Genomic DNA, 27,311 nt, shown 5'->3' on the forward strand with positions numbered 1-27,311 from the left:
GGAATGTACTGTAAGAACTAAGAACACTCACAGCTGGCGCATCTTGCCACAACCATCGATGCCCCGGTGAATCCGGACCGGGTTGGCTCGGTGGACCGCTTGAAATTAGCCAGAAATCCCTCCAATAACAAACCCCCGGCCTATCGAGGACCGGTCCAGGACCCCGCGTTAGCACTCGTCACCCAAATCTTCAAAAAGACCGGTTCCCCGGTGCGACCGGTGAATCTTAACTCTGTCCCGATCCCACCTGTTTCACCGGGTACCCGCCGAAGAAAGCAACAGTGAATCGAACCTGGCCGAAAACAAGGCCGTTGGACACCGGTGTTTGTCGCAATTGTCGCAATTGATACAGTGGGACTCGAACAACGCACTCGAAGTATCAGTGCACAAACATACCGCTTTCATAATGTCTGCTCACCAGATGAGGGACAAAGCGTCGGCCGATGGGCCGGATGAGTCGGGGCCGAGCAAGGCCCGGAAGGCATGCGGTAAGCACATGGTGGACTCCGTCTCATTGCATGCGACTCTAGACGCTGACGGATGTGCCCACTTCAAGTCAATTGTAGAAGGCAAAAGGTATGTCGGCCTTGGAGCTGGCCCTCTGGTGAAGGCGAATAGTCTAACCGGCCTTTTCGTGACCACAGATGAAATGTAGAATTGAGAATGGGGCCACATGTCGAAGATGCCTCCGCGCGGGAGTGCCGTGCGTGTTCGTGCCCAGAGCCAATGTAGGCAATTATCCCAGCGTCTCATTCTGTGTTTGCAACCCTCCCAAGACGTGTCTGATGAATCGTCTAGTCCGCGTCTCATCGTGAAAGTCTTTCGCTGGCTTCATTGATCCAGGCAAATGAGCATGCTCCAGCACTAAACAAATCCGTGTTTGCTCGGCTCAAGCGGCTTGAAGACCACTTGGGTCTGCCGGTCCTCACCAACTTGGAAGAAGCAGACTCACCCGCGTCCCCAGATGTACCAACATTCGAACCCGACACTCCCGGGGAGACATCGCTTGGTGCTCTCTGGAGTGCTGTATCTGTCTTACGAAGGACATGTTCATCAAACGCAAGCTCAAATATTTGGGAGAAATCTCTGATCAAAAGACTATGGCTATCGTATGTTCGCCCTAAATTCTCGACGCCATACCTCGTAGTTGCACCAACACATCTGACACTCCTCCAGCTTCCACGAGTCCATGCCAGGGCTTCACTTCCTTCCAACCAAGCAAACCTTCTCATCGCCGAGACCGCTCATGCTAGCTTCAATGTTATACTGCTCAAGTATACGGGGCTTGCCAGAGGTCGCAGTCCTGGCTCCAGACTACTTCAATGTCTTGTGCAGTGCCATTTCACAGCTGTGCATACCAGAGAGCGAAGTCGGCCAAGCCCCGGATGACCCAGCTTCAGCTGAAGAATGGGCCTTTCAAACGGTTCTGGGCATCATACTCGCCGGACTGCTACGAGAAGCAGTCGTTAAAGAGACGGGGGTCTGGATCTCTCTCGCTTATCGACTCATCCTCGAGCACTGCCCCTCCAACACCGATGAGCGATCTCGCGAGTGGCAACGTCTGTTTTCTGGCCTTCAGGTAAAATGAATGATCTTTCCCGGCGTCTCTCTGCATCTTTCTAATGTCAAGTAGATCGTTGACCTCGAGCACGCTTCAATACATCTCTCATGCCCAGTTATACCAATCGAGGCGCCTCTCCCACGACTCAAGATCCCAATACAGGACCAACTCTATCGGCTCTCGAGAATGATGCACACAGGCTTGACCCACTTCACGGGCAGAGGTCTGCCAACGATATGGTCCTGTTTCGAGAGCGAGCCCAGCGTATCACAGATCTCTTCCGTTCAGTTCAGCGGTGTCGACGGCGCTGTCATCCGCGACTGGGCACGGCAGCTAGATGACTGGCTTGTCGAGTTCAGCGACAAGGACTTTGAGTCGGAGCACGAGAAGAAGCTTGTGTTCCGGCAGTATATCCTGCACAGGCTTCTCGTGCTGTCCATATACCACCCTGCCCGAGGATGCAACCTGTTTTCGAATACGACGCCGAAAGAGCAGCATGAATTACTTGTGTCAGCAAGAGCGGCGGTTAAGCTTCAAATTCTAGATGCTTCGATATGGTCTAACTGGGATCTCGTCATGATCACCTGGGCTGCTCTCATAGTACTTCAAGGTGTAGATGGTGGAGTAGGAGAACCAGACGGTAAGTCGATGCCCACCTCGTGACTGATGTAAGGGTCCATGACTTATATGATGATATTATTTTTTAGATCTTGAGAACGTCGGAGTTCATCTCCAGAAGCTGAAGGAAATGCACGAGCCGAAGCCCAGCTTGCGAGGCATTTTAGCTACACGACTGGAACAGAAGCTCCAGGGCCTGCATACGCCTGCGTCAGGAGATGCCGAAGTGTTCGAGCAAGAGATCCGGAACTTGGATAATTCGTGGTATATCTTTGACCAGTCGAGTCTCCAAGCAGGCTATGAACTTTGGTCGTATGAGAACCAGGGAGGATAGTCTTTGAATTCATCCACACAGTCAGTCTTTCGGGAGTGACTCGTATGCGTCCGCAAGAAGCTTTTATGGAATGTTACTTCATTGACTGATTGATTTTGATATTATCTGCACTCTTAGCTCTGGTTGTTCAAGTGGCAACTACCCATTCACTCACAATGCATAATCCCACGCGAAACGTCACTATCAACTAAATGACAGGCCATGAAGCAATACGAGAAGACATGCTGTCTGGCGTCAACTCCACCAAGTGATCCTCATCAAACGTCGGCTTTGTGTTAGACGGTATCTGGGGCGTCTGAGGAGGGCTGACAAGTGACGTCGTTCTCAATCTCAAAGGTAGTTTCTGCTCGAAGCCCTTTCCAAGGCCAACCTTTTCAATGCTCTTGAAGTACTAGAGAGGTGCACAAGTCAGCAAAACATCAACACGAACACCATTGAAGGTAAGATCCGTACCTTCACTGTCTTGACCTGTAACTCCAACGTTGCGTCCTCGTCTGCGACAATCATTGAGTACGGGTGTAGTTGTAAACACGACAGTGTCCACATGTGATTCACCCCACCCTCAATCGCCTTCTGGAGAGCGATTGACTTGCTCGCTCCATTGACGATGATGACCACCTCTCTTGCCTGTCAATAATTGTCAGCGAGCCTGTTCTCTGCTGTGACAAGTGCCTCATCTTCCCCTAAGAGATGAGACTTTGGATGGAAAGGGGCAAATACACACCTCCATCACTGTTTGGACACCGACAGTCAAAGCCATCTGCGGGACCTTGTTCAAATCGCCACCAAAGAATCGAGCATTCGCCCGAATAGTGTCCATCGCCAAGGTCTTCACCCTCGTCCGAGACGCCAGACTTGATCCAGGCTCATTGAAAGCGATGTGGCCGTCTGGACCGACACCACCGAGGAAGAGGTCAATGCCGCCGGCAGCTCTGATCTTTTCTTCATAGGAGGCGCACTCGGCATCCAAGTCAGGCGCGTTGCCGTCGAGAATGTGGACGTTCTCGGGCTTGATGTCGACGTGCGAGAAGAAGTGGCGGAACATGAAGCTGTGGTATGACTCGGGATGCGTCTGAGGCAGGCCGACGTACTCGTCCTTGGGTCATTTTGTAAGACGGCGACATTCAATGATTGCGGGACTAGAAATGTAGAGAGCTTACCATGTTGAAGGTTATGACATCTTGAAAAGAAATACGGCCGGCCTTGTGCTCTGCAACTAGGATCTCATAGATCTGGATCGGACTGCTGCCCGTAGGCAGACCGAGAACGAATGGTTTCTCTGGTGTTGGCTCGAAGGTCCTGATGCGATCTAAGAGGTGTCAGGACTCTTCTCGCTTATCTTCTCCAAGGCCCTAATTAATGCAGAGGTCATACCGAGGATGTAGTGTGCAACGTGGGCAGATGCTGATGCGCTATCAGGCCTGATGATGAGCCTCATTGTGTCTGATGTAGTCTTGACCAACTTGGTTTAGAACAGGAGGATAGTAACGACAATCACAAGGGAACCACAAGTTTTGATATGTTCTTAGGCTGTAATCACTCAGGTAGTGAATGTGGAAACGTAATGGTGAAGGGGAGTATATGAATCTTCAGATAATACCCAGCTAGCTCCGACACCACATGTGGTCAACGCAACTATACCTATAGTGAATAACCAAAGCTTCACAAATTACATCGGCAATTCTACCCGTCGTCGTCGCCGGCTTTCTCCTGTCCTCCGGTGTTCGCTTTCCGACTTGACCGGTAGCACATTGCAAAGGGGGGTCTTCTGGACCCGTCAACCCCACGTGGCTCAACCCGAGGATCCGGTAGCTGGGTGGCATCAACCTCGAACACTAAATTACTTACTCCATCCATGCAAACTATGAACAGTGCAGTAGTACCTCATAGTTCTGATCTTTGAGCTTTGTGGGACCGTGAGTTTACGCGATGGTTGCATGCATTAACGTGACACCCGCGGGGACAAATTATTGAAATCCGGTAACCCGGCTCCGAGTACGTTTAACGTAATCTATACTATTTGCTCCTTTTCTTAACTCCATCGCATTTTCAAGCATCTAGTGCGAGAATCCGACGGAGACGAGGAAACTCTCAGTTATTCCTCGGCTCCGGAAGATGGAATACTAGTGACTTGGATTTAATTACTCCTCCTTCGCCTGAAGCATCTTCTCGCTATACTTAGAGCCAGCCTTGAACCACCATGCGCCAACCAGAACCGTAAGTCCGCCAACAACAACGCAGGTGTAATTCATGTTGGCGGGCTCGACGGGCATCACGTACGGGAAAGAGAAGAAGACAATGGCAAACGTCAGCCAGCAGACGGTGACGCCGTTGACGATGGGGCCCCAAGTCGGTCCCATGTTGAATACGCCGCGGTGCATGTTCTTCCGGCGCGTCAAGAGGTTCGTGACGATGGGGAACATGTATGATATGTTGTTGATAGTGACGGCGGAACCGAGAAGTGAGTTGAATGCGGTAGACGAGCCCAGGTAGAGACAGCCTAGAGCTGCGACAGCCGCGGTGACGGCGAGCTGGGAGTTCAAGGGGATCTGCCACTTGTGGTGGACCTTTGACCAGCTATCACGAACATGTCAGGATCATCAGATTTAACAATGCAGGAATTAAGTGAGGCTCAACTTACATCCGGGAGAAGGGCATGGCGCCATCACGGGAGAAGGCCCAGAAGACACGGCCGGTACTCAATTGGGAGCTGACGACGCAGGGCCCCAGGGCAACGAACAGAATGAAGGTTAGACCAAACGCTCCCCCAGCGCCCTGCGTGACTTGGCGGAACAGCTCGGCCAGCGGAAGCCCGGTGTTGGTCGTAGAGAGGGCGTCGAAGTCCTGGACGGAGAACATGAGGGTGATGAGGTAGGTGATACCCGTGACGAAGGCGATAGAAAGCGTGATGGCGATAGCCAGGGGTGCATTGCGAGATGGCTAAGCAAGGGTCAGTCACTCTCTGTCAGTTGAGCAAATGGAGGAACAAGAAGAAACTCACGTTTGGCATCTCCTCCGTGATGTGGGTAACTCCATCAAGGCCACCGAGACTGTAGAGAGGGTTGACCAGTCCAGTGATGAAGCAGACAACCTGGTTCTCCCAGCCGGTGTTGTTGATCCACGTGCGGAACACGAAATCGGTGTTACGGTGCGTCGGGGCACACGCCGCCACGGTGACCATGACCACGAACCAGCCGATTTGCAGGTAAAAGAGGGAGAACTTGTTCAGTCCAGGAATGATCTTGTTACCAAACATGACGATCCCGGCGGTGATGAGGTTCAGCCCCTGGTAGACGATGAAAGTCTGCCACGCCTGGATCTCGAGGTCTCCGTGGTAGAGCGCGATCAGGGCCATGAGGACCTGAGCATAAATCAGGTTCGTTGACGCGGTCGTGAAGATCCCTAAGGTCAACTCCTGTCAGCCTACCCATCCCGACATGCGATTGAATGGCGAGACAACTTACAGCCAAGCACGCTGAACCAGCCGGTGAAAAAGCTCAAGACTCCCGTCATCTTCCTCGGGGCGACAGCAGCGATCCAGTGGTACATGCCGCCTTCGGTGGGATATGACGAGACGAACTCGGCCAGCGACGCGCCGAGAAAGCACTGCAGGAGCGTGACTAAGATGAAGCCGTAGATGACGGCGCCGGGCCCACCGGCGTTGATCTCGGTGATGAGGCCGAGGCCGAGGCCGGTCCACGAGATTGTCGTCGTTGAGGCGAGACCGATGAGACTGAGAGTGCTGAAATGGCGCTTGAGCTCTTGGGTGTGACCTGATGCGTATGTTAGTAGATGATTGCAGGATGCGATGCTGGAGAAACTCACCCATCTGCGCCAAACGGATCTCATCTGCGTCGAGGTTCTTCTCCGGGGCAGCGTCGACGCTCCGCCTCGGACTCGACGAGATGTCGGTGGGGGTCTTGACGTCTGCCATGATGTGTCTCTTGAACTCTGCCAAAGTGATATTCGTTCACAATTGCAAGCTCTTCTCAATTGTCAATTGTCGACTGAACACCTCAAGACGTCGTGTTCGCGTGCCATAGTCACGCGTGGGCGACATCGTCAACATATATCCATGCAGACCCGTAGGACCCTTACGGTGTTTTTCGCCCCCAGAATGCCGTTAGTCCACAATTGATAGTGTGCGTTTGGGGTCCTTCTGGCTTCAGCCAGACCCATCAGGTGATTTTACCCCATCAATTGAGAATGAAGAACGGTTGTGTTTACAGTTTTCCGTGTGTCCCCCGGAAACAAGCCGTGCTTTGCCGCGATCCGATACCACGGGTCCATTTTCAAGCTATGGGGCAGATAAAATCGTAGTCCCAGTCAGATCTTCTGCTAGTATTCGTAGGAGTTGTTTAGTGTAAAGATACGGGCATCAAAGCCGCGGCTGATAGTTATGATTATCACCCGGTAAACATCGGACCGGGTCCTCCAACTTCTCCAAGGAGACCAAGCTCCCCCGTTCATCGGACCTTAAACCGTACCACACCATCCGAAATCTTTCTTTTCTGCCCTTCTGAACTGCTAAAAGTGCGGAGAAGAGACGTGCCAGGGGGTACCGAGTCATCGGCCAGGGACGATCCTTGTTAGAGCCAACCGGGCATCTCGCATCTCCCCCGGCTTTCTTCTTCCACGACCCCGGTCCATACCCGTAACCCAGTGATACCACTGTCCTTCCGGGCCATCACCTGTTCTTCGCTCGGGGATGCCCCGAAATGCTTCTTCGTGCTGCCTTTCCTCGGTTACAGGGGGTCTCTCCCGTTGGGAATTGCAACGTCCCACTGAGCCAAGGTCTGCGAATTCGAATCGTTCATGTTCTCTACGGGACCAAGACTCTCATCCCGTCTTTTTCAAAGCTAGAACGACGGATGTCAAAGGTCCCCATGTCTTCCCACCCTCGTTATCACCTCCGCATTCTTACCTAACCTGGCCAACATCACCGACCCGAAGTCGAGAGAGGAACCCACCCAGCCACCGCCGCTAAAGTAGCTTGGCCTGCTTGATTGATTGCGCACCCGGGTCGGGACCCCGGGGGAGGGGTTTTTCTTGCTTGAACATGGCATCTCTTGGTACTCGCCCACTGCCGTTCGTCGCCGGTCACGCGGCTTGTATCCGTATCTGTGTAATGACGACGATCTTCCGGGGGTCCAGCGCGATATGGGCAACTCTTGGCCGCGGTCTTGGCCGCGGAGAGAGGAAAAGAGTGAGCGAGATTCGATATGATGGTGTATATTAAGGTAGCTTGAAACCACTCCCTCGGGATCGTAATTGAGTCCCCTACCCCCAGGTCTCTGTTGAGCTTCCAACTCCTCTGTCATTCGTCAATTGGTCCCTCTCGTCCTCTCCTCTCTTCGCAATGGCAGCCACCTTCAAGGCGATGGGCATCCTGGCCCTCGCCAGCTCGACAATGGCGGTGTCGCCGTACGTCGCCAATCTCTCCACCAACGCCCAGGGCCTCTTGACTGAGTCCATGACGTGGATGGACCAGTACTACGACCGTTCCGCAGGGTACCTCTACGACATTGGTTCCGCGTCTGCTCTTCGGCACGAGACGCGCAGCTCCGTCTGGTACGCCCTGGGTCTGCTTGCGCGCAACGACGGCGACGACGCCGCTGAGGCCGAGAAGATTATCAAGAACACCATTGGCGCGCAATTCAAGAATGTCTCGGAGCAATGGTGAGAGCTTCTTCAAACCTGTGTAGACGTGGACGCACGAGACTAACTTTCGACACAAAGGTACGGAGACTACCAAAAGTACGACGGCGAACCGTACGTGGGATCGCCTTACTACGAGGATAGCATCTACAACTCGTGGGACCCCAACTGGAGAGGTTTCGTCGGCACGACGCTCGTCATGGCCTTGGAGGAGTTCCCTCACCTGCTGAGCAACGACACCCAGGATCTCATCCTCGAGTCGCTGCACAACACCACAAAGGGAGACGAGTACCGCGTCGGCGGCGTCGACGACGACAACCTCTACCCAGCCTACAGCAACCCTGTAAGCTCCTTTCTTGCTTAACAATTGTTGCAGTGCAGGCACTAACACCGCCAAGGCCATCATGCGCGCCCTCGTCTCGGGCTACACCGGCCGCCGCCTCAACGACCCCAACATGACGGCCTCGGGCGAGTCCTACGCCCAGGAGATCATCGACCTCTTCGACCGCGCCAACACGCTATCCGAGTTCAACTCAGGCACCTACACGGGCGTCTCCCTCTTCGGGCTGATCCTCTGGTCCAAATACCTCCCCGAGGACTCGGTCATGACGCAAAAGGGCCCGCAGATGCTCGCCGACACGTGGAAGGCCGTCGCGCAGCTGTGGCACCCGGGCATGAAGAACATGGCCGGCCCCTGGGACCGCGCCTACGGCTACGACATGAACCGCTACGTCAGCTTGATGGCGCTGTGGTTCTGGACCCTGGTTGGAAAGGAGAACTCTTCCCTCATCTCTGCTGTGAGTCTATCCTCGACTTTGCTCCTCAGGCCAAGGCCCCAGGAGCGCGCTCGTAGAACAATGGCATACTAACTCTGAATAGCCTCAAGTCATGTCCCACGCCGCCGACTACGCCTGGGCCCCCCTCTTCGCCGTCCTCGCCGACTTCCACGCAAGCCTCCTCCCCGAAGGCCTCGTCGCGAACCTCACCACCTTTGGCAGCGAAGACCGCACCTTCTCCGCCTCGACTTTCTACCCGCCCTACGACCTCGTGCCCCGCAACATCAGCACCTGGCTCTCGGAAAACCTCACCATCGGCGCCGAATCCTTCAAGGAGAACGTCGTCGGCGGTCCCTCCATCAACCAGGCGTCCTTCAACCCGGCCGTCGTGCAGTGGGACACGGGCGCCGAGATCGCCTTCATCTCGCTGTACCCCACCGAGATGTCGCTCGACGTCGAGGTCGCGCCGAATAAGCTGAGCCTGAGCTACCCCAACGGCACCGCCGACTCCATCTTTACGTTTGTCGTCGGTACCTTTATCAAGAAGCCCACCATCACCGGCTGGGCTGATGTTCAGGGCCTGTCTGTGAATGTCTCGGGTAACGTCAACGAGACGTACGCGCTGTCGTTTGCTGGGTCCATGGGAGGCACCAGCTCGCCCATCCGCGACTTCGAGTTCTGGAACTTTACGTACACGCTTCCCCAGGGCTTCGAGGGCACGCCGAGCATTGTTCTCGACTTGAACTTGTTGTAAGCATGAGATGGGTGGGGTTAGATGTTAGGCTCCTTGGGGGTAGGCATGTTTATGGTGTACATAGTTGAGCATTCCGGCTTGAGATGTTCATGATAATGAAGTAATGATATTACTAGTGACGGCATGGAACCACTTCAGTCAATATACGTCGTCAATCAACGTACTTAAAATGCCTGGAATCGAATCACATCGTGCTCTTTGTCAACGACGAGAGTGTAGTAGTCTTGATAACATATAACAATTTCCTCAGTTTTAGATGCGATGATCAATCAATCGCAAAGTATTGCAATACATTCATGTTTTACACGCGCCTCTCATGAAGCTTAACCCCTAAAGTAAGCAAGAAGGCCTCGCTCAACAGCGACACCAACCGCGCCAGTGGCCGCAACGATCCACACCCACTTGTTATCATACTCCCCAATACTGGGCCAGAAGCTGTTCTTGTCGCGCTTGTACTCCTGAAGCTGCTGGAACTTGAGTGGGTTCTCCTTGGCGTAGCGCTCCTCCTGGCTGGCCTCGGTGACCTTGTCGCCGCCGAGGTAGCGGAGGACAATGTAGTTGACGAGGGGGCCGAGGGCGGCAAGGGGGTGCAGCATACCGGCGCTGTAGAGAAGGACGGGGAAAGAGAGGTGGACGAGGGCGTCTCCGAGGTAGCTATGCTTGGTTAACTTTTACGGTTCACTGACAGAAGTTCAGAGTCATGGGGCACTTACTTGGGGTGGCGGACGATGCTCCAGACGCCCTCGCGGTTAATCTCCTTGCTCTTGCTAGAGTGTTCCTCAAGCTGACTATCCGCAATCGTCTCGAGTGCAAGACCAGTGGTGAAGAGGAAGACAGCCAAGCTATGGAACGTCTCGGGGAACTCCGTGAAAGCAGACGACCGCGCGCTCGTCAACGGCGCACTGAAAGGCAACGTAAACGGCAGAGCAATGAGAGCCTGCAGCGCGGCCTCGGGCAAGAACATTGTGAAGAAGGCCTTATCCCAGAACTTGGAATCCTTCTTCTTCAACGCGACGTAGCGGTCGTCATCCTTGCCACGCTTCACGCTGCGGGTGGCGATGCGATAGAATAGACGGGCACCCCAGGCGCTAACACCAGTCAGGAGAAGTTTCTGGGTGTATCCGAGAGAGTTCCATGCCGAGGGGACGGAGAGACCGTCGTGGACTACGCGTGCGCCGATGGCGGTCCACCAGGCGTTGGCGACTTGGCCCGAGGGCCACAGCCAGTCTTTGGCTTCTGCGCGGTCCGTGTACCGCGCGACGGCATAGACGACGGTGCTCAGGCCAGCGTGGAGGCCAAAGGATGGGAGGAGGGCATTTTGAACGAGACCGAGAGTCGATGTCGTAGCGGCGTTGACGGGGTTGCTCGGGTGGAGGCTGAAGTGCGAGCCGTAGCGATCCTGCTCGGCGCCGGAGACTCTCGGCAATCTTCTTGAGATCCCGTCTGCAGCTGGACCTGCCTTGCCACCAAAGTGGGTTCCGAAGCGGTCTTGCTCAGCCCCCGAGGCGTGGGGGAGGTGTTCGCTGACCTTGGATCCGGAGGGCAGCTTGTCGCCGCCGAACCAGCCGCCGAAGCGATCCTGCTCAGCACCGGACGTCTTTGGAATCTTGTCCTTGATGTCCGAGGCAGACGGCAACTTGTCGCCTCCGAACCAACTTCCAAACTGATCCTGTTCTGCGCCAGTCCCCTTGGGCAGCTTCTCGTTAATCTGTGAGGCAGAAGGCAGCTTCTCCTTGATCTTGTCCGTGACCTGATCAACGACCCCCTCCCAATGCGCTGCATACCGATCCTGCTCGGCGCCCGAGGCATTGGGCAAGTGTTCCTTGACCCAGGTGCCGGCGGGCTGTCCCTTGTTACCACCGAACCAGCGATCATACCGATCTTGCTCGGCGCCAGACACACGTGGCAGCTTCTCGCCGAGCTTGTCGACAGAAGGGAGCTCGTGGCCGCCAAACCAGCCCTCGTAGCGGTCCTGCTCTGCCCCAGAACCACGCGGGAGGTTTTGCCTCAGCTTCTCGGCAGCCTGGTCTCCCTTGTTGCCACCAAACCAGCCTCCGTAGCGGTCTTGTTCGGCACCGACGCCTCGGGGCAGGTTCTCTCTAATCCTGTCCGCAGCATGCTCGAGCTTCTCGGTGGCCTTGTCAGCTTTCCCACCGAACCAGCCTCCATAACGTTCTTGTTCGGCACCGGCGCCGCGGGGGAGGTTCTCCTTGAGTCTGCCGGCAGCATGGTCAATCTTTTCGGTAGCTTTATCGGCTTTGCCACCGAACCAGCCGCCGTACCGATCCTGCTCGGCGCCCGATGCCACGGGCAAGTGTTGTGCAGTGGGGATTTCGTTGGTATTAACGCCTAGGCGGGCATTGTAGCCCTCTCCTCGGTCCGACATTGTGCTTTGGGTTCTCGTAGACTGGGCTCAATGGTATCGTATGACGGAAGCAAGGAAACCTTCAATCAAGCTTTCGATGGAAAGGGAGAAGAAGACAAGGGGCAGAGGGTACTAGATAGTATTTGAACGGCACGTGTAATTAGGGAGGAGGGGAAGCTCCGGAACGAGCTCTGGTGGCATGTTTCCGAATTGCACTTACATCTGAAAGCTGGAAGCTCCGAGCTGGAGCTACCTTCCCTCGCTGTGCTTGCGTGTTGAGGTACCTTCCTTCCCCAATTTGCCTCTAAAGCTGTGCTGTAAGGATGACGTCTACCCCGCGGTAGGGCGGGTTTACCCCTTGTTCCTCGACGTCACTGGGCGTCCCGATCCGATGAGTTCGCTGATGCGGTTAGTCTCGCGTGTCTGGGCCGTACCCCAGCAAGCCTTCTCATCACTAGCTTCACTGCTATGTATCTACTGCAGCGAAATTACAGATAATGTGAGAAGTTAAGAATGCTGGATACATCTTCTAGACTTCTATCCACAATGTGCTTCATCAATTGCCTCGGATGTTGTTGGCAAAGCTCCACAACGAGAGAGACGACTTACACAATACTTTCATAACTTACGCACAGGGCTAAACTAAAATTGCGGGGACGGCGGGTGCAGATCGACGAGCACCTGCATTCTTGGCCAGGAACATGGGCTGACGGATCCTCTGCTCGGACACGGCGGGCATCCAACCCCAGGTTTCATACAATATTTTACCCTACGGATACCGTAATTTAAGTCTCCAAGAAGTTGTGTTTGGAGGAATATGATGAGAGTACATGTGTATGCAGTCGATGAGAACTATCACTGTCGTGCCAAATGGCGAGTGGAAATGTCGTATTTAGAAAAGGTAATGAACAAAACCACACGGATCTCGCGGGTATCTATAGTGTCATGGTAGAGGCCTCGGTATCCAATATAACCTAGCAAACACTAAATCAAGAGCTCATGGTCGAATAATAACAAACGGGGAATATTCAAACGATTTTTCATCCAGTCGGCTGAAACCCAAAGCAGGGCGCGACGCTGGCTCCCAAACGCCAAACACCGCTCCATTTCTGCGCCCCCAACCCGATGAAGAACAAAAGAAACACCCGCAAAGAAAACAGAGAAAAACGGCAAAGAGTCAGAACCAATTACCGCCGCCGTGCCCCCCGTATCGATCATACTCTGAAAACCCAATCTGCGGAGGCGGGAACATGGGTGATACCACCTCTGTCTTGCGCTGCCCGTCCTCATCCAGGTACGTCGCCGAGTCGAGAATCAAATCAAACAGCGTCTCCTCTTCGCTCTCGTCCACCGAGACAGACGGATTCGGTGAAAACGGCGGCGCCGTCGTCGGGGCCGTGTTCAAGCTCGTATTGGTCGTCGCGCTCGTGGCGGTACTCCTCGCGGTGGCAGCAGCAACACCACCACCACTACCACCTGCCATCGGCAGGCTTAGTCGCTCAGACTTTGCCGACGCCTGTGATGAAGCCCGCGAGTACGAACTGATCAACTCTTCGAGCATCCGGCAGCTCTTGCAAAGGATCCCAATTCCCGAGTCGGAGAACCTGCACGTCGACTTCAGTGTTCCCTGCGCCGCAGCTGAGGAACTGCTGAAGTGGCGCTTGTCTGAGAAGATGTCCTCGCCAGGTCGGAGACTCTCTCTCATGTTGCACTTGCTGCACCGAATGTCTGCTGTCGTGTTGCTGTTGCTCGATTCCCGGAAGCCGCCGGCGCTGCTCGGCGTTGACTCGACGCCCGAGGAGTACTCGGCGTCCGAGTGGGCTTTTGGTGAGGTGTCGTGTTCCGAGACTGGGCTGGGCCCTACGTCAGAGTGCTCTGTCAAGGCTGATATGCGCGGGAATGGTATCGTGAGCATTGTTGGGACTGGAAGCGTTGCGGCCCGTGTCAGCTTTTCGCGCCTCGCTTCATTGCTATTGCTTCTCTGGCGTTGACGTTGGCGTTCGAGGCTGGGGCCGTCCCAAGCCGCACCCTTGGTTTCGTTGACGGCAATCGTAGGACCACGCTGGATGAACCGTTGTAGACTCCTGGTGCTGCTGGAGCTGGACGCAGACGATAGGTTACGTGGTCGGCCAGTTGCCGTGTCCAGTGACGCCGATGACTTTCCGGTGTGAACAGGCGGCTGATTGCGACAAGAGATGAACACGCTCCTGAGATGCGCTTCAACATCCAGTGATAGAGACGCAGTGATAACGGGTATCTGCGCGGAGAACGAGCCGCTGTCGGCCGATTGCGAGGCGAGAAACCGAAGCCGTTCCTCCAAGCTAGCCTTCAAGTTCGACATGTTGCCGGCAGCAAAGACTTCCTGTTCTACCAGCGGCAGCTCTACGGCGGGCAAGGCAACTAAAGTCTGTCAGCGATCATGTTTGCAATCTTGGATCTGGAAATCCTCACCAGGCTTCGGTACCACTCTATCAAGAGGGAATAGCCATCTCCACAGCTCATCCCACGAGTCGAAAACCTTGTTGCCCATCTGTTCAGATAGCTTCTGTGCTTTCAAACTGCTGAGGCCATCTTCCGGGTCGGTCCATTCAGAGTCGACCTCAGATCTTGGTTCGCACATTTGCTCTCTAGGTAGCATCAAGTGTTGCTTGAATGCATTGGGCTCCGAGAAACCATCCTCACACCGCGGGCACTGAAAGAGGTGAGCACCGCCGCAACGCTTATGATCCTTTGCGATATGCTTCCTGATACCAATTAGTTATTGCTTTCTACTCTGCCCATGATTCGATACTTACTGCAAGTCTGCAAAATCTTTCCATCTTCCGTTGGCACAATGCCACTTGTCATTGACATTGAATCGTGCCGGATTTCGCAGCCTGTAAGGGCATGGCAGCAATCCACCTTGGCCACTGCTTTCTCTTTGATTATTGGAGGAATAGTAGTCAACAATCGATGACCCCCCACTGGACCTTGTATCTTGCTTGAAAGACTGCGCGTTGCGTTCGTCTGTCGCGGCCATCTTGGTCTGAGCACCAGCTCTGCCTGCCGTCTCCTGGAGCGACTTCGATTCGAGAGCCAGACGGGCTTGCGCAGGCCCTCCGCCCCCGCTGCTGGCGCCTCCTGTCTGTGCAAGACGAGAGATGTCTTCGAGACATCGTGCTACGGTGTCCCAGACTTTGAGGGGAGTCGAGGATCTGTCGGCGCCAGCGCCAAATTCCTCATCCAATATCATGGAACAGATGCGAGACACCAATGGCTTCTCACCATCTGGTAGAGCCTCATTCGACGCCTTGATGTCCTTCCGATAGCTTTCCAGGTTGGAGTCTCTTGGCGGCAGACGTGCAGGTTGATTTTGTGAGCGGCTGTCACTGAGCTGCTCATTTTTAGGATGGGCTCCAAGCCTAGTTACCAGGTTAGCCGGCCACTGTTGAAGATGTTGTCCTCGATGGGCACCCATACCTAGGCATATCCGGCATCCTTCCTTTTGATGGGGTTGCCGGCATGCTCATGGAATGCGTCGGCCTGGACGGTGTCTGTGGCTCCGAAGAAGGGGGAGCTTTGCGAGGCGTGCTGGCTGACGTCTCTACGCCGCCAGCTTTGGAGGAATCAGAGGAGTCTTTGCGTTTCAAGAGAATCGAGTCTCTTAGTGGCAGACGTCGACGCTTAGGTGAAGTCTGCTTGACGTTCCCAGATCGTACGAGGCCCCGTGGCGGAACGGGAAACTCCCAGGAGTCGTGGACCAGCCGGTTCTCTTGATCCTCTTCCTGACTCTTCTTGTCTCGATGCCCTTCTCTACTATGTGACAGGATGCGCAGCGTCATGACCGGACTTCGGCTCCTGTCAAATGGCCTCGTCGACGAGCTGTAGACGCGTCCCGAGGAGGCACTCGACCGCTGAAGTGGGACCGGCGGCACAGCAGTCTTTGGTGCATCTTCTGGCGAGGTATACCTTGATCTAATGGTAGGTCTGTTGACTGGCAGCGGTGGGCGGTACTGCGTTTCGACTCTGGTTCTTTGACCTGGCGCACTTGTTCCCCGTGATCGGCTACTAGATGGATGTTCCGGCCGGCGTGGCGGGATCTGCTGCAGATGCGCGTGCAGGGGGTTCATGTTGGACATGCTGTGATGGTCTCTTGCCCCTATCCCTGTTGTTCAACGTCTTGCGTATTGAACATGAGCTTAAAATCACCAGCGCAGAATATCGCTGGCACAACCAAGCACAACTATGCCTGTGAAGAAAGACTCGTCCAAGAAAAAAACAGCGACGAACCACAAAACGAACAGCGTGTACATTGAAACCGAATTCACGAAGCAGCAAACACCAGGGCCAGCCTGGTGGGGGGATCTGAACAGTCATATGTGCTCGCTTTGTGTACGCCGGCAGCTTCATGCTTTGGAGGGATGAACAAGCAGAACATGCTCAAGAGGGCGGACGGCACGACTCGGATCCAACAGACAACCTGTCACTAGTCCCATCGTTAGTCGAAATCATTTCAGACACTGATGCGCAAGACGGGATCCCGAGACTCGGTGACTGCATCGCACCCATTGGCCCGAAGTCGAAGGGAGAAGCGAGCCGAACTAAGACGGGAGTCTAAGGGTCGATAACCAAGACAAGGTCTCAAAGTCCAGCCTGCGGCGGGGCATCTGTGGCACCCCAAAACAGTCCCTTTTTCGACAGCTTTGCCAGTGAAGCCAGTGACCATTGGACTGCTAGGCTCTAGTATATCCCTTCCATTGAGCACGGCACAATAGAAGAGGTTGGACTCCCTCGATGGCTGGGCCTCGACACACCATAGACCATGTGCAGGGCAACTTTGCCAGCACGATTCATCTTCCAAATGACGATGTTGGCTTTTGTGGCAGAGTAGAAACAACCAAGACCTGCATCGCTCGATGACAGATCATGTCCCGTGGCCCCGTGGGCATAAGAAACGTTCAATTCCGCCGTATCTGATGATCAGATCATGGGCGGTGGTGTCGCGGGTGAAGCGTGCGATGGTTGTCAAGCCGACCTCTGTCGAGAATGCCCAGCAAGGCGCCGTTACACAATGTCGTCTTCGCCGGCATAGACTTTTTTTTCGGGCACCTTGAGCCGATGCGCATCTTGCGCTTTCGTGGTCCTTCGTGTCACCCCATTGTCCCATTGACGAGATTCCTTGGCAGACAGTTCGACATTGGTGTAAGTCAAGATGTTCTTGGTATCATCGACGACAAAGTCGCACCCGTTCCAGCAATGGCATTCACAGTGTCGGATGCGCACGCCTTGAACTTGCAAGTTACACCAGAATTTGTAGGAAATTGTGTCGAAATCCGGCAGTGAGGATGAGAGTCTTCGGTAGTCCCGCGCCATCGTATTCCCCAGCGGGTAAAACAATAGATAGACGGGACGAACGAGTGGACCTGGGGCTGAAAGATGGAGAACCGAGCGATGGCGAAAGCGAAGTCTCGCAGCACTCAGGCGTCGTGTTGGTGGTGGGGGGTGCTCCCAGGGAAGGCAGGCAGCGGCTTATCTTATCGGAGCACGCAAGCTCCGGTTCACCTGGAGGTCACCGTAAAGGTACGTACTGCGAGGCTCCTGGAAATGCGCGGGAGCCCATCCCATAGGCGGCCATGATCAACATTCAAGCCCATCGGGTATTTCAACATCGCAACGAGGCGACACAAACTCAATCGATATCGAGCCATCTTCTTTAGCACCGCATACCAGTCACTCGTTTTGATTCTCAAAAGTATTCGATCTCTACGCAAGCCCCCAGACTCCCCGACAACGGATCGTGTAACCAAGAATCCGACGACACCGAAATTCCCAATTGCTGAACACCACCACACCCAATCCACGAACCCCTCCTCACCACGTGCTGGATAGCTCTTCAGATCGCGAGCACAGGGTAGCCTATATTCAACATGGCTGACGCCGGCTACACCAATGGCCCGGGCAACACGCCCCTGGCAGAGGTCAAGAAGCCCAAGAAGAAGAAGGTTCTGCTCATGGGAAAGAGTGGCTCGGGAAAGTCGAGCATGCGAAGCATCATCTTCAGCAACTACATTGCCCGTGATACCCGGAGACTGTAAGTCCTATTCCTCTATTCCTGGTGGTATTGCTAGCCACATTTCATCCTTATAGAAACTAACCACGGTACCAAACAGCGGCGCAACAATAGACATCGACCTCTCCCACGTCAAATTCCTCGGAAACCTCACCCTCAACCTCTGGGACTGCGGCGGTCAAGAGGCCTTTATGGAAAACTACCTCTCCCAGCAGCGCGTCCATGTCTTCTCCAACGTCGGCGTTCTCATCTACGTCTTCGATATTGAGTCCCGCGACATTGACCGCGACCTTGCAACCTACGTCTCCATCATTTCCGCCCTCCTCCAATTCTCCCCGGGCGCCAAGATCTATGTCCTCATCCACAAGATGGACCTCGTCGTCCCCGCCCACCGCGAATCCGTCTACGACGACCGCGTTCGCGTCGTCCGCCAGCGCACGGCAGAGTACGCAAACAGCATCGGCTACCTCCACCAACAGCACCCAGACGCCGCCGACGACCCCACCAGCCCCTCGACCGCGCCCCCCGCCGGCGGTTTCGACATCACTCCCTTCGCCACCAGCATCTGGGACCAGAGTCTCTACAAGGCCTGGGCGAGCATCATCCACGACCTCGTCCCCAACCTGGCCACGATCGAACGAAACCTCGCCAACCTCGGCGTCGCCATCGAGGCAGAGGAGCTCCTCCTCTTCGAGCGCACCTCCTTCCTCGCCGTCTCCTCCTGGACCTCGGAAGAAGGCCAGCGGAACCCCACCGAGGACAGGCTGGAGCGCATGTCCAACATCATGAAGCACTTCAAGCAGACCATCAGCCGCTTTACCGGCACCCCGCGCAACGCAGAGCAGTTTGTACGCATGGAGCACAAGGCCGGCACGCGCTTTAACCTCTTCATCCTCAAGTTCACGACGAATACCTACCTGATGGTCATCCTGCCACCCGGCGAGGCTAGGTTCAACGCCGCCATGCTCAACTGCCAGATCGCGATTGAGCATTTCAAATTCCTCGACGGCCCAGCCACCATGATCTCGCAAGGCGGCGGCGGCAGCACAGCATGAGAGTATTCCAAAGAGGGGCTGTAAATAATGCGAACCTTGCGGATCTGTTTCTAGGTGGTTTATACGTTTCGGCAACAAACAGTTTGCCGCAGCGGCGTATGGCAAGGGATGATTAATGATACCATTTGAAGGGGCGTTGAAGGACCTCAAAACTGTACAACAAACAAGTACATGTACACTTATCACAAAGGTACTGTGGCAGCAAGCAATGAAAGGACTTGCCGACCTGATGTTACTGTTTCATGTGGGCGTGTCTATTTCTCAAGTCAAGTCTACATTCCACGCAGAGGCAAACGGCCTCAAATGCCCAGACCCAAAGCCACCCGGCCATAATGCGGGCCAGAGCCCCAAAGTACCAAACGCCGCCCGGTTCCCGCCATTTTCTTTTCCATCTGCCTCGTGCTCTAAGCCCACTTGACAACCGCCGTGCCGCCCTTTTTGAACTCAGACATCTCGCCCAACACCAAGCTGCGATCAGTATGGTCCTTGTTGGGGAAAGTCGTGGCCAACACCCAGGACCTGGTGCGGGTATCCGCAGAAGCGCGCTGCACAAATTCGTAGACGTCATTGATGGTGTTGGTAGTGTTGAAGCGAGCCGGCAGTCTGGTGCCATTGGGCAACTGGATACGGAGGGTCAGGGTAGGCTGAGACTCATCGACAGCCTGCTGAGGGCCCGTCGAGCTGGCACTCGCCGAGGCCGAGGCAGCAGGGGCGACTGTGGTGGACGAAGAGCTGCCCTCACCGGGAACGGGGCTACCGAGCCGGCGTCCCTCTCCGCCGAACGGCTTGTATGTCTTGGGCAATGGGTGGTAGTTCTCCTGGTGTTGATGAAGCTTCACGTCGACCGGCTGATCGTAGCGAACATTCATCAAGTGCAGAGGGGCTCTGCCAGCCCGAATCATGTTGAGATCCATCGCATTCTCGGGGTCGTCGAATCGGTGAAGTTCGCCATCGTCAATGCTGAAGCCATCCTGCCACAGGTGCAATGTACGTTCCTGAGGCTCGCCGGTCGCACCCGCTGAGCCACCTGCACCCTCCTGAGCATCGGGGTCGGGAATACTGCGGCTCTCGGAGCCCTCGCCACCCAACGTGGTGCCGCTTCCGCGGAAAGCACCGGAGCGCGAAGGGCCCGCGGGCGATGCGGTCTCTGGCCGGGATGCGTTCCTGATCTGCGTCAGCCTTGTCGTCCTCGTAGCATCCTCTTGCATTGTGAACTTACGCCTTGGCCTTGGCGAGGATGTCGCTGATGATCTTCTTAGCACCACCACCCTCTTGTTGAGACGGGTCCTGCACAGCCAGTCCAGACTTTTCACCGCCAGCAAAGAGGTCGCCGCGGCCTCTGTCATCGTCGTCCTCGTCATCTTCATCGTCATCGTCGTCGTGTGCGTGGCCTCCTCCAATAGAGCTAAGCGTTGCGAGACCCTTCTTCTTAGGCGCTGCCTTCTTCACGGTGCTCGCTCTGCCGGCCGACTCGGGCGCGGGTCGTCCATCGAGAGTTCGGGGACCAGTGTATTCGGCGGGAGCAGGGGCAGAAGCTTGAGCCTGCGCAACGGGCTCGATTTCTTCCTCACCGGAGTCGTGGTCGGCGTAGTAGGCCTGGGCGGCAAGGCCGATGTCCCAGTTTGCGGATTCGAGGTACTCTGTGCACTTGACGCAAAGTTAGTAAAATAATTCACCATGCTCTTCCCAAACACCTTACCCTAGCTTCGGGCATGCCCGTTAGGCTCTTGAAGTCGCGAAGTATATTGTTGCGCGAAGCGCTGTTGGAGCTACCAGACATGTTGGCGGTATTGGATGTGGTATGGCGGGGAATGGTGAGGTGTCAATGAGGAAGGATTGAATGTACGGAAGATGTAAAGAGAATGGTGTGGTCTCTTAACCTAGCGTGTAACGGTGTCGTCCTTTAATAAGGTAGGTAGAGATATCACCAGTGAATCCTTGGTCTTTTTGAAGTTCAATTTTCTTTGAAGGTTGCGCTGTGCAGTGGTTGAAAGGCGAAGTGGGAGACGAATAGCAGGCAGCTTAGTGGTCGTAACTGCTTCCACGGGCATTGGAGCTGCATCCGTAATGAAAGGTACTTGGCCGTCTAGCACGTTCCCTGTGACGTGAGGGAGGAGCCACCGCCCATACCAACTGCCCCAACCCCACCATAGGTACACCGCCACATTTGTAGCTTATCTAATCTCTCTCCATTGTGGCTGAAGCTCCGACGGGGAAAGTCGAATACTTACGCACAGACCCCGCAGACTCCAAGCCGGCGCAGTGCAGCAACACGTTGGGGGAGGCGGCAGCTGCGGTGTGATTTTCCGAGGTGATGCCGTAGCCGTAGCTCCCCGTCCCATCATCGAACTGCCCTGCGCCGAATCTCGGTAAACCTGTTCGTCGACCAAGTTTCCAATCATCCCCACGATCACTACCTTCCGAACCCCCAAGCCAGCGTCGACGATGGCTTCCGACGACTCCCTCCACCCCCTTGCTGAGTCCGGCGTGACAATCCGGTCCGACAGCGAGCAGTACTCCCAAGGCGAGGATCTCACCGAATCACCTCCCTCGTCCAACTCGCCCATCATCCTCTACAAGCCGCCTACGTTCTGGGGCCTGGTCCGCGGGGCCGCTATCAACCTGTTCCTCCCCTTTATCAATGGCATGATGCTGGGATTCGGAGAGCTATTTGCACATGAGGCGGCCTTCAGGCTAGGATGGGGCGGCACCAAGGTACGAACGAAGTTGCTGGACACTCGCATACGTGCATCTACAGAACATGCGCATGCTGTGAGGATCTAGCCGAAGATGGTGGCACATGTTGTAAAAGTACCTAACAAATGATATTCTAGGTCTTCCCCTTGTCCCGGAGAACGGCGCACGCTATTGGCCCCGGCCTTGAGATTCGCGACAAGCACCGAAGGCCTTCCACCGGTCTCGATGATTTGACGAGCATGGAGTGACTAGGCGGATGGGAATAAACGCACGAGTGCACCTACGATTATGGGATGTTTCCGACCGCGTGTGAGGTCGCAAGCTGTTCTCCAAGAGACGACAAGAAACGATAGCATCCCTCAGCAACGGAAAGTTGCTGCCAGCGATGTCGGGATTATTACAAACAATGCCCAGCCAGATATACTACCTACCTAGGCAAGGCTACATACATCGGCGTACGGGGAGAGTAAAGGCATTTACAAAGTATGGCCCTTGGACAGATGGTGTTGGTGCGGACCAGGTTACAGTGACGAGTTCAAGACTCGAGGGTCGTACATATATACGAGGATCAAAAGAAACCAAAATACAGCATGTTCCCTCATTTATTGATGGTTAGCCCACAATCTCAGCTTTGCAAACTTCCCCATAAATGCACAGCTACAATCGAGCCTTCCGATGTCACTGATATCCAATGCTGACCTTCCCGAGTCTTGTCCCCCAGACTCAAGTGACTCTCCCCTGGCCGCGGAACGGAGCCGGAGCTTGGACCCGCTTCCCGTCCCACCCGACATTTCCCCGGCGCGTCCGCAGTTCCAATGGCGAGGTCCCCAAAAATTTCCAGCAACTCGCGCTGAAGACAGAAAGACGCTGACTGGAGCGTCAGTCTGCAATTCTCACCACCCTCCCAACCCTCCTCCCTCAGAAACTGCCCACCATGCTGCCCAGCAGAGGTGTTCTTCGTTCGCTGCCCTCCACGAGAGCGGCCAGCAGCATAACCCGCCAAAGTGTACATTCTTCCTCCAACCCTCTGCCTTCGGAATCCCATACGCATCAAGTACTAACGTGCAGTGACCAGATCTCCCGGGCACCCAGACGACTCGGCGATGGACGGCAATTCGGAACCTCGATGCGCAACGGCAGTGCGCCCTGGGCGGCACTGAGATCGACCAACTCCAGACTAGGTGGCCTCGCCGGCACAGTAGCCATCGGCGGCTCCCTCGAGACGAGAAGAGCAATCTCCCTCTGGGACAAGTCTGAGCCCCAGCCGACACCATCAGCACCGTCACCAGCTGCACCAGCTGCACCGGTTGCGCCCTCAGGGTCCGTCGACGCCGCCTCAGCATCCGCTTCATCCATCCCTCCTCCCGCGCCTGTCGCACCTGTCGCACCCGTCGTCCCCGAGGCCGCCGCCCCCTCGACCTCGTCCCTTCCCGAGCTCGACGCCGCCTCCCTCCTCGATCTCCCCGAACAAATCGGCTTCCTCAAGACCCTCGGCCTCGACTTCGGCTGGGGCCCCTCGAGCGTGATGCAATGGGCCCTCGAACACGTCCACGTCCTCTCCGGCATGCCGTGGTGGGGCTCCATCGCCGCGACGGCCATCCTCCTCCGTCTCATCATGTTCAAGCCGCTCCTCAAGTCCCAAGACACCTCGGCGAGGATGCAGAAGCTCCACCAGGATCCAGCCTACGACGAGACCCGCAAGGCGATGCAGGAGGCCATGGCGAGTGGTAACTCGGCCGCCATGACTGAGGCCCGTCGCGACCTGTCCATGCTGAACAAGCGCGCCGGCGTGAACCCCCTCAACGCCTTCTGGGGTCTCCTTCAGATTCCCTTTGGATACGGCATGTTCCGTGTCCTCAACGGTGCTGCCAGCATCCCTGTCCCTGGCATGGAGACTGGTGGTTTCCTCTGGATCACGGATTTGACCGTCTCTGACCCTTACTTCCTCCTGCCCATTGCTGGTCCGATGGCCATGTTTGCCATGGTCAAGGTACGTGAAACCCAGGCGGCTTAGCTTGCTTCGTTCTAGATACTAACGTGTCGACTTCCAGCTCGGCTCCAAGTACTCCACGCCTCAAGCCAAGGCCCAGCAGAAGCTGATGATGTACATCCTCGGACCCCTCTCCGTAATCTTCACCTCGTACCTCCCCGCCGGCGTCCAGTTCTACTTCTTCATCACCGGTCTCATCGGTGTCGCCCAGAACTGGCTCTTCTCCAAGGCCGCCTTCCGCTCCCTCTTCAACCTCACACCAATCGCCACGCCCGGCCCTGCCATCGGCACTACAGCCACTGCGAACAGAATCGCTTCTGGTCCTACACGTCTGAATTACCAGGCCCCGCGCGCGACTCCTGCCCCCGCAACCCCTGCGGCTGACGCCGGGAGCATCAAGGGCATCGTCGACAACTTGAAGCAGACCGTCCACAACGCCAAGGGCGGTGCCGGAAACCACCTCGAGGCCGGCCGCAAGCGCGAGGCGGAGAAGGCTGCCAAGAAGTACGCTGAGCAGAGAGGCGAGCAGGAGAGACAGAAGTTCTGGAGCGAGACACGGAAGAAGTAAATGATTGCGTTTTGGGATTGTTGTACTGGTGATCAGTACCAGGTGGTGGAAGAGCATTGACTGGGGTTACCGTACCTTGCACTTGTAAAATATCGAAAAGAAGACGGACGGAAAACTCCCGACTTTTGTGGAAGAGAAGGAGTTTTGAGATACTGTACCATATGGGTGTAGAACAAAGACAAATCATCTGGGTACCATGCTGCCACAACGCAACAATAGAGGATTACTCTCCCAAATGTCATGTCGCTGATCACAGTGAAGTGCGACTAATGATGCCCATGAAACGGCCAGGACTACATATCCAGGACTCCAACTACCATTCGGCTAGTTTCTCATCTCGGAGTGAAGAGATGTATGCCAATAACATGAAGCATTGAAGCTACACTGTTGTCAGCATTCAGATGCGGCACGACTAATGCAAATCTCATGCATTGGAACATTACCAGGCCGCATTCTCCCGATACCCGGGAGATGTCCCTGGCGACCACAATACCCAGAGAGGACAAAAAAGGTCATCCTTGGGCAATCGAACCAAAAGTTTTGAGCCAAGGTTGAGGGCGGCCAAGGAAGAACGGATTCCACTGGCGCCTCCTTAACCACTTGACCACCTGCCCCTTCAGCTTGTGACAATATGGGAGTCGAAGACGCTCATGTACCATCCCCTCTGCTTACCGTCGGATACCTCAGGCAGGTAAGGAACCTAGAAGGTAATGAGAGATGTTAAGAGATGGGGGCTCATTGACCGTACCTGGCTCCTGTTGACGACCGTACCTGCCTCCATTCATGATCCACGCCTCTACCGGGACCGTTCCTTCCTCGTCTCCCATTACTTACCTACCTTACCTGGTGCTTGCCTGCCTTTCCTTATATCGAGATCGAGATCGCTCTTTCGTCAACCAAGCCCAATCGATCCCCATGGTCGAGCGGTATAACGCCCTGGTCCGTTAGTAACGAACTTGGTATGAAATCTCGAGAAGTCGCAATAGATGGAGGATTTCGTAGGGGGTCCAGTTCATTTCACGAACTGGGCACCTGAGCTTTTGCTTTTCTGCTCCATTTGACTTTGAGATATGTATCGTTCAAGGCATCCACTAAGATATGTGAAGTAGTTCGGATGTATTTGCCCTCTGATTCTCGCCCTGCCTCGTCCTCCAAGGTGCTCACACGCGAGTGTTCCGAAGTTGCTCCGTCTGAGGAGGATATGTTTGGTGTTTGCTCACGAGAATTTGATGCACGTGACTCATTCACCGCTGTGAGATACCCATTAGCACAGATGGGCCGCTAGAAGAGATGTTTTCAGATTACCTCGTCGATAGATAATAAGTCCTTGGAGTCATGGATGATGTTGAACACCTCATATAGTCCCCAATGAGCAATTCAAAGCACCAACAGTTGTCAACTTCAGGTTCGGGCCCGTCAGATCCATTCGATACGCGTGCGGACGGACTTGGCGCCTCTGGTCTTTAATTCTGTGTACTGACATCGTCACTATACATCCATGTTTATATTCTATATCCATTTTCAGTCGTCCAAGTGGCAACTACATGTCACCGACGATTGAGGACGGTCATAGATGAAAGCGCATCGCCAAGAAGCGTGACCTTCTGAATTCAGTCCCCTCCCCCTTTTGTCGCTCAAATGGTTTTAGATGAAAACTCTTTTCCCATCGGTGAACATACTTGGAGCTGCGTTGCCTTAGTTTACTAGAATCGGCAATGATCCAGCAGACGCTCTGGGATATGAGTGTATAAGAAAGCATCTCCATGGGAAAAGAGCATACTCGAATGCACTTGCCGCCATGCCAGACACCTTGAGATACCCACCGTAGGTAGATATCACAGGAGATACGTAAGAGGCCAAATGTCCCGACCAGCCCCTTCATCACATTCACCGCTGTTGTAGGGCAGTACTCATATCAGCAAAAGAATGATCAAAAAATCAATACCAAGCAACAAAAGAGTTCATCCCCCCGGTGCCGATTTGGGGCTATATCTCTGGCGCACATGCTGGATTCGAGCTCGGGTACTCGCTAAGCCTGTCGTCTAGTAGGCTGGTTGGCGTTAAAGTTGAATGTCGACCTTGAACCATTCCACCACCCACGACACAGTTTGACCTGACCCCCGACCTAGAGGGCGCCTGCCGTGCTGGTGACAGAATTGGACTCGAGGGGGGGTATATACCCTTCCTGCTTGTGGCAATGGCCTCGTGTGGAAGGGACGGGATGGGATGAATACACGTAGCGGAGACGGAATCGTGGTCCCTCAGGGTGCTGGCGGTGATTGTTTTGGGTACCCGGTGCGTCACCTGGGCAACCTCTTCTACCTAGGGCAACCTCTCCTACCTCGCTCCTTCCACCACAGTCATCAGACTTTTTCCCTGGCATTCAATACGTGAGGCGGAAATATAAGGAAGCGTAGGGCTTCTTATTGTTTAATGTTGTTTCGCTAACATCCTTACTCCATGGCCCACCCTCATGTAAGTCTACAGCAAACGCGGTGTCAAATCTTCTGGCATTCCGCAACAAGGCCTTACAGAGACTTCTATTAGTCAACCGTGGGTGAGAGATACCTTTACTGTGAAATGTCATGATATAACCATATGCACAAATCTCACGACCGGCTCAGCCCCTCTCCGCGGCGACTTTGCCCCAGCATCATTGCCTATTATCCGCCCGCCGTTCAGAAGCGCCCATCCATAAACTATTCTGCCCTCAATTTGCTCATCAGAGCACCTGCGGTTAGTACTTGTAGCAGCAGGGGGTTTTTAGGGCTAGTCTATCCGAGTCTCGCAAACTATAAATGCAGTCGAGCTGATCGCTGAAGTGAGATCACGGCTTGAGGCGGCAAGGTTTTGGCAAGACATCTCGTGGCAAGGCTGATGCGGTGT

At 54.9% G+C, this 27,311-nt stretch overlaps 10 protein-coding genes across 10 annotated transcripts; 5 read left to right on the plus strand and 5 right to left on the minus strand.

Annotated features, from left to right (window-relative positions):
• Window positions 1-246: 246 nt before the first annotated feature.
• HER10_EVM0007592 (uncharacterized protein) lies at window positions 247-2,513 on the plus strand (the record flags this gene model as incomplete). Its single annotated transcript, XM_035477144.1, has 7 exons — window positions 247-488; window positions 557-576; window positions 645-728; window positions 799-1,109; window positions 1,177-1,579; window positions 1,634-2,201; window positions 2,269-2,513. The coding sequence occupies exons 1-7, from the start codon at window positions 407-409 to the stop codon at window positions 2,511-2,513; spliced, it is 1,713 nt and encodes a 570-aa protein (XP_035332894.1). The 5' UTR covers window positions 247-406.
• Window positions 2,514-2,700: 187 nt separating this feature from the next.
• Window positions 2,701-3,951, minus strand: HER10_EVM0001647 (glucosamine-6-phosphate isomerase; the record flags this gene model as incomplete). Its single annotated transcript, XM_035471389.1, has 5 exons — window positions 2,701-2,904; window positions 2,967-3,140; window positions 3,238-3,609; window positions 3,674-3,822; window positions 3,888-3,951. 5 exons carry the CDS (start codon window positions 3,949-3,951, stop codon window positions 2,701-2,703), a joined length of 963 nt encoding a protein of 320 aa, XP_035332191.1.
• A 703-nt stretch (window positions 3,952-4,654) lies between these two features.
• HER10_EVM0000527 (amino acid permease) lies at window positions 4,655-6,650 on the minus strand (the record flags this gene model as incomplete). Its single annotated transcript, XM_035470305.1, has 5 exons — window positions 6,339-6,650; window positions 5,978-6,286; window positions 5,515-5,915; window positions 5,155-5,453; window positions 4,655-5,090 (listed from the first exon to the last, which is right to left on the minus strand). The coding sequence occupies exons 1-5, from the start codon at window positions 6,445-6,447 to the stop codon at window positions 4,655-4,657; spliced, it is 1,554 nt and encodes a 517-aa protein (XP_035332049.1). The 5' UTR covers window positions 6,448-6,650.
• Window positions 6,651-7,732: 1,082 nt separating this feature from the next.
• HER10_EVM0005265 (uncharacterized protein) lies at window positions 7,733-9,701 on the plus strand (the record flags this gene model as incomplete). Its single annotated transcript, XM_035474887.1, has 3 exons — window positions 7,733-8,514; window positions 8,570-8,968; window positions 9,051-9,701. Exons 1-3 carry the CDS (start codon window positions 8,371-8,373, stop codon window positions 9,699-9,701), a joined length of 1,194 nt encoding a protein of 397 aa, XP_035332599.1. The 5' UTR covers window positions 7,733-8,370.
• A 114-nt stretch (window positions 9,702-9,815) lies between these two features.
• Window positions 9,816-12,369, minus strand: HER10_EVM0007732 (uncharacterized protein). Its single transcript, XM_035477277.1, has 2 exons — window positions 10,415-12,369; window positions 9,816-10,355 (listed from the first exon to the last, which is right to left on the minus strand). The coding sequence occupies exons 1-2, from the start codon at window positions 12,085-12,087 to the stop codon at window positions 10,025-10,027; spliced, it is 2,004 nt and encodes a 667-aa protein (XP_035332917.1). The 5' UTR covers window positions 12,088-12,369; the 3' UTR covers window positions 9,816-10,024.
• Window positions 12,370-13,092: 723 nt separating this feature from the next.
• Window positions 13,093-16,553, minus strand: HER10_EVM0001124 (uncharacterized protein). The gene is made up of 4 exons (XM_035470882.1): window positions 15,526-16,553; window positions 14,862-15,467; window positions 14,518-14,810; window positions 13,093-14,466 (listed from the first exon to the last, which is right to left on the minus strand). The coding sequence occupies exons 1-4, from the start codon at window positions 16,182-16,184 to the stop codon at window positions 13,244-13,246; spliced, it is 2,781 nt and encodes a 926-aa protein (XP_035332116.1). The 5' UTR covers window positions 16,185-16,553; the 3' UTR covers window positions 13,093-13,243.
• Window positions 16,554-17,644: 1,091 nt separating this feature from the next.
• Window positions 17,645-19,376, plus strand: HER10_EVM0007499 (uncharacterized protein). Its single transcript, XM_035477054.1, has 2 exons — window positions 17,645-18,136; window positions 18,216-19,376. The coding sequence occupies exons 1-2, from the start codon at window positions 17,973-17,975 to the stop codon at window positions 19,168-19,170; spliced, it is 1,119 nt and encodes a 372-aa protein (XP_035332885.1). The 5' UTR covers window positions 17,645-17,972; the 3' UTR covers window positions 19,171-19,376.
• Window positions 19,377-19,395: 19 nt separating this feature from the next.
• HER10_EVM0003566 (SEP domain-containing protein) lies at window positions 19,396-21,243 on the minus strand. The gene is made up of 3 exons (XM_035473238.1): window positions 20,870-21,243; window positions 20,390-20,817; window positions 19,396-20,334 (listed from the first exon to the last, which is right to left on the minus strand). Exons 1-3 carry the CDS (start codon window positions 20,948-20,950, stop codon window positions 19,575-19,577), a joined length of 1,269 nt encoding a protein of 422 aa, XP_035332401.1. The 5' UTR covers window positions 20,951-21,243; the 3' UTR covers window positions 19,396-19,574.
• Window positions 21,244-21,470: 227 nt separating this feature from the next.
• Window positions 21,471-22,435, plus strand: HER10_EVM0013279 (mitochondrial import protein 1). Its single transcript, XM_035482643.1, has 2 exons — window positions 21,471-21,885; window positions 22,005-22,435. The coding sequence occupies exons 1-2, from the start codon at window positions 21,616-21,618 to the stop codon at window positions 22,113-22,115; spliced, it is 381 nt and encodes a 126-aa protein (XP_035333606.1). The 5' UTR covers window positions 21,471-21,615; the 3' UTR covers window positions 22,116-22,435.
• Window positions 22,436-22,724: 289 nt separating this feature from the next.
• On the plus strand, window positions 22,725-24,636 carry HER10_EVM0010972 (YidC/Oxa1 family membrane protein insertase). The gene is made up of 3 exons (XM_035480416.1): window positions 22,725-22,873; window positions 22,943-23,857; window positions 23,919-24,636. The coding sequence occupies exons 1-3, from the start codon at window positions 22,802-22,804 to the stop codon at window positions 24,423-24,425; spliced, it is 1,494 nt and encodes a 497-aa protein (XP_035333315.1). The 5' UTR covers window positions 22,725-22,801; the 3' UTR covers window positions 24,426-24,636.
• The last annotated feature ends 2,675 nt before the right edge of the window (window positions 24,637-27,311 follow it).

Source organism: Colletotrichum scovillei (assembly GCF_011075155.1).
Source record: "Colletotrichum scovillei strain TJNH1 chromosome Unknown Contig00006, whole genome shotgun sequence".
Taxonomy (NCBI): Eukaryota; Fungi; Ascomycota; class Sordariomycetes; order Glomerellales; family Glomerellaceae; genus Colletotrichum; species Colletotrichum scovillei.

What these genes read in the sequence shown, in the direction of transcription:
- HER10_EVM0007732 (XM_035477277.1), bottom strand. Translation starts at nt 12,087, where the DNA reads ATGTCGGACCGAGGAGAGGGCTACAATGCCCGCCTAGGCGTTAATACC. An exon ending in AGCATCGTCCGCCACCCCAA is followed by an intron (nt 10,356 to 10,414) that starts GTAAGTGCCCCA and finishes AACCAAGCATAG; the next exon opens with CTACCTCGGAGACGCCCTCG.
- HER10_EVM0001124 (XM_035470882.1), bottom strand. Translation starts at nt 16,184, where the DNA reads ATGTCCAACATGAACCCCCTGCACGCGCATCTGCAGCAGATCCCGCCA. An exon ending in AGGATGCCGGATATGCCTAG is followed by an intron (nt 15,468 to 15,525) that starts GTATGGGTGCCC and finishes CCTGGTAACTAG; the next exon opens with GCTTGGAGCCCATCCTAAAA. An exon ending in AAAGATTTTGCAGACTTGCA is followed by an intron (nt 14,811 to 14,861) that starts GTAAGTATCGAA and finishes AATTGGTATCAG; the next exon opens with GAAGCATATCGCAAAGGATC.
- HER10_EVM0007499 (XM_035477054.1), top strand. Translation starts at nt 17,973, where the DNA reads ATGGCTGACGCCGGCTACACCAATGGCCCGGGCAACACGCCCCTGGCA. An exon ending in GCCCGTGATACCCGGAGACT is followed by an intron (nt 18,137 to 18,215) that starts GTAAGTCCTATT and finishes GGTACCAAACAG; the next exon opens with CGGCGCAACAATAGACATCG.
- HER10_EVM0003566 (XM_035473238.1), bottom strand. Translation starts at nt 20,950, where the DNA reads ATGTCTGGTAGCTCCAACAGCGCTTCGCGCAACAATATACTTCGCGAC. An exon ending in CGGGCATGCCCGAAGCTAGG is followed by an intron (nt 20,818 to 20,869) that starts GTAAGGTGTTTG and finishes CTTTGCGTCAAG; the next exon opens with TGCACAGAGTACCTCGAATC. An exon ending in ATCCTCGCCAAGGCCAAGGC is followed by an intron (nt 20,335 to 20,389) that starts GTAAGTTCACAA and finishes GACGCAGATCAG; the next exon opens with GAACGCATCCCGGCCAGAGA.
- HER10_EVM0013279 (XM_035482643.1), top strand. Translation starts at nt 21,616, where the DNA reads ATGGCTTCCGACGACTCCCTCCACCCCCTTGCTGAGTCCGGCGTGACA. An exon ending in TAGGATGGGGCGGCACCAAG is followed by an intron (nt 21,886 to 22,004) that starts GTACGAACGAAG and finishes ATGATATTCTAG; the next exon opens with GTCTTCCCCTTGTCCCGGAG.
- HER10_EVM0010972 (XM_035480416.1), top strand. Translation starts at nt 22,802, where the DNA reads ATGCTGCCCAGCAGAGGTGTTCTTCGTTCGCTGCCCTCCACGAGAGCG. An exon ending in GCAGCATAACCCGCCAAAGT is followed by an intron (nt 22,874 to 22,942) that starts GTACATTCTTCC and finishes TGCAGTGACCAG; the next exon opens with ATCTCCCGGGCACCCAGACG. An exon ending in CCATGTTTGCCATGGTCAAG is followed by an intron (nt 23,858 to 23,918) that starts GTACGTGAAACC and finishes GTCGACTTCCAG; the next exon opens with CTCGGCTCCAAGTACTCCAC.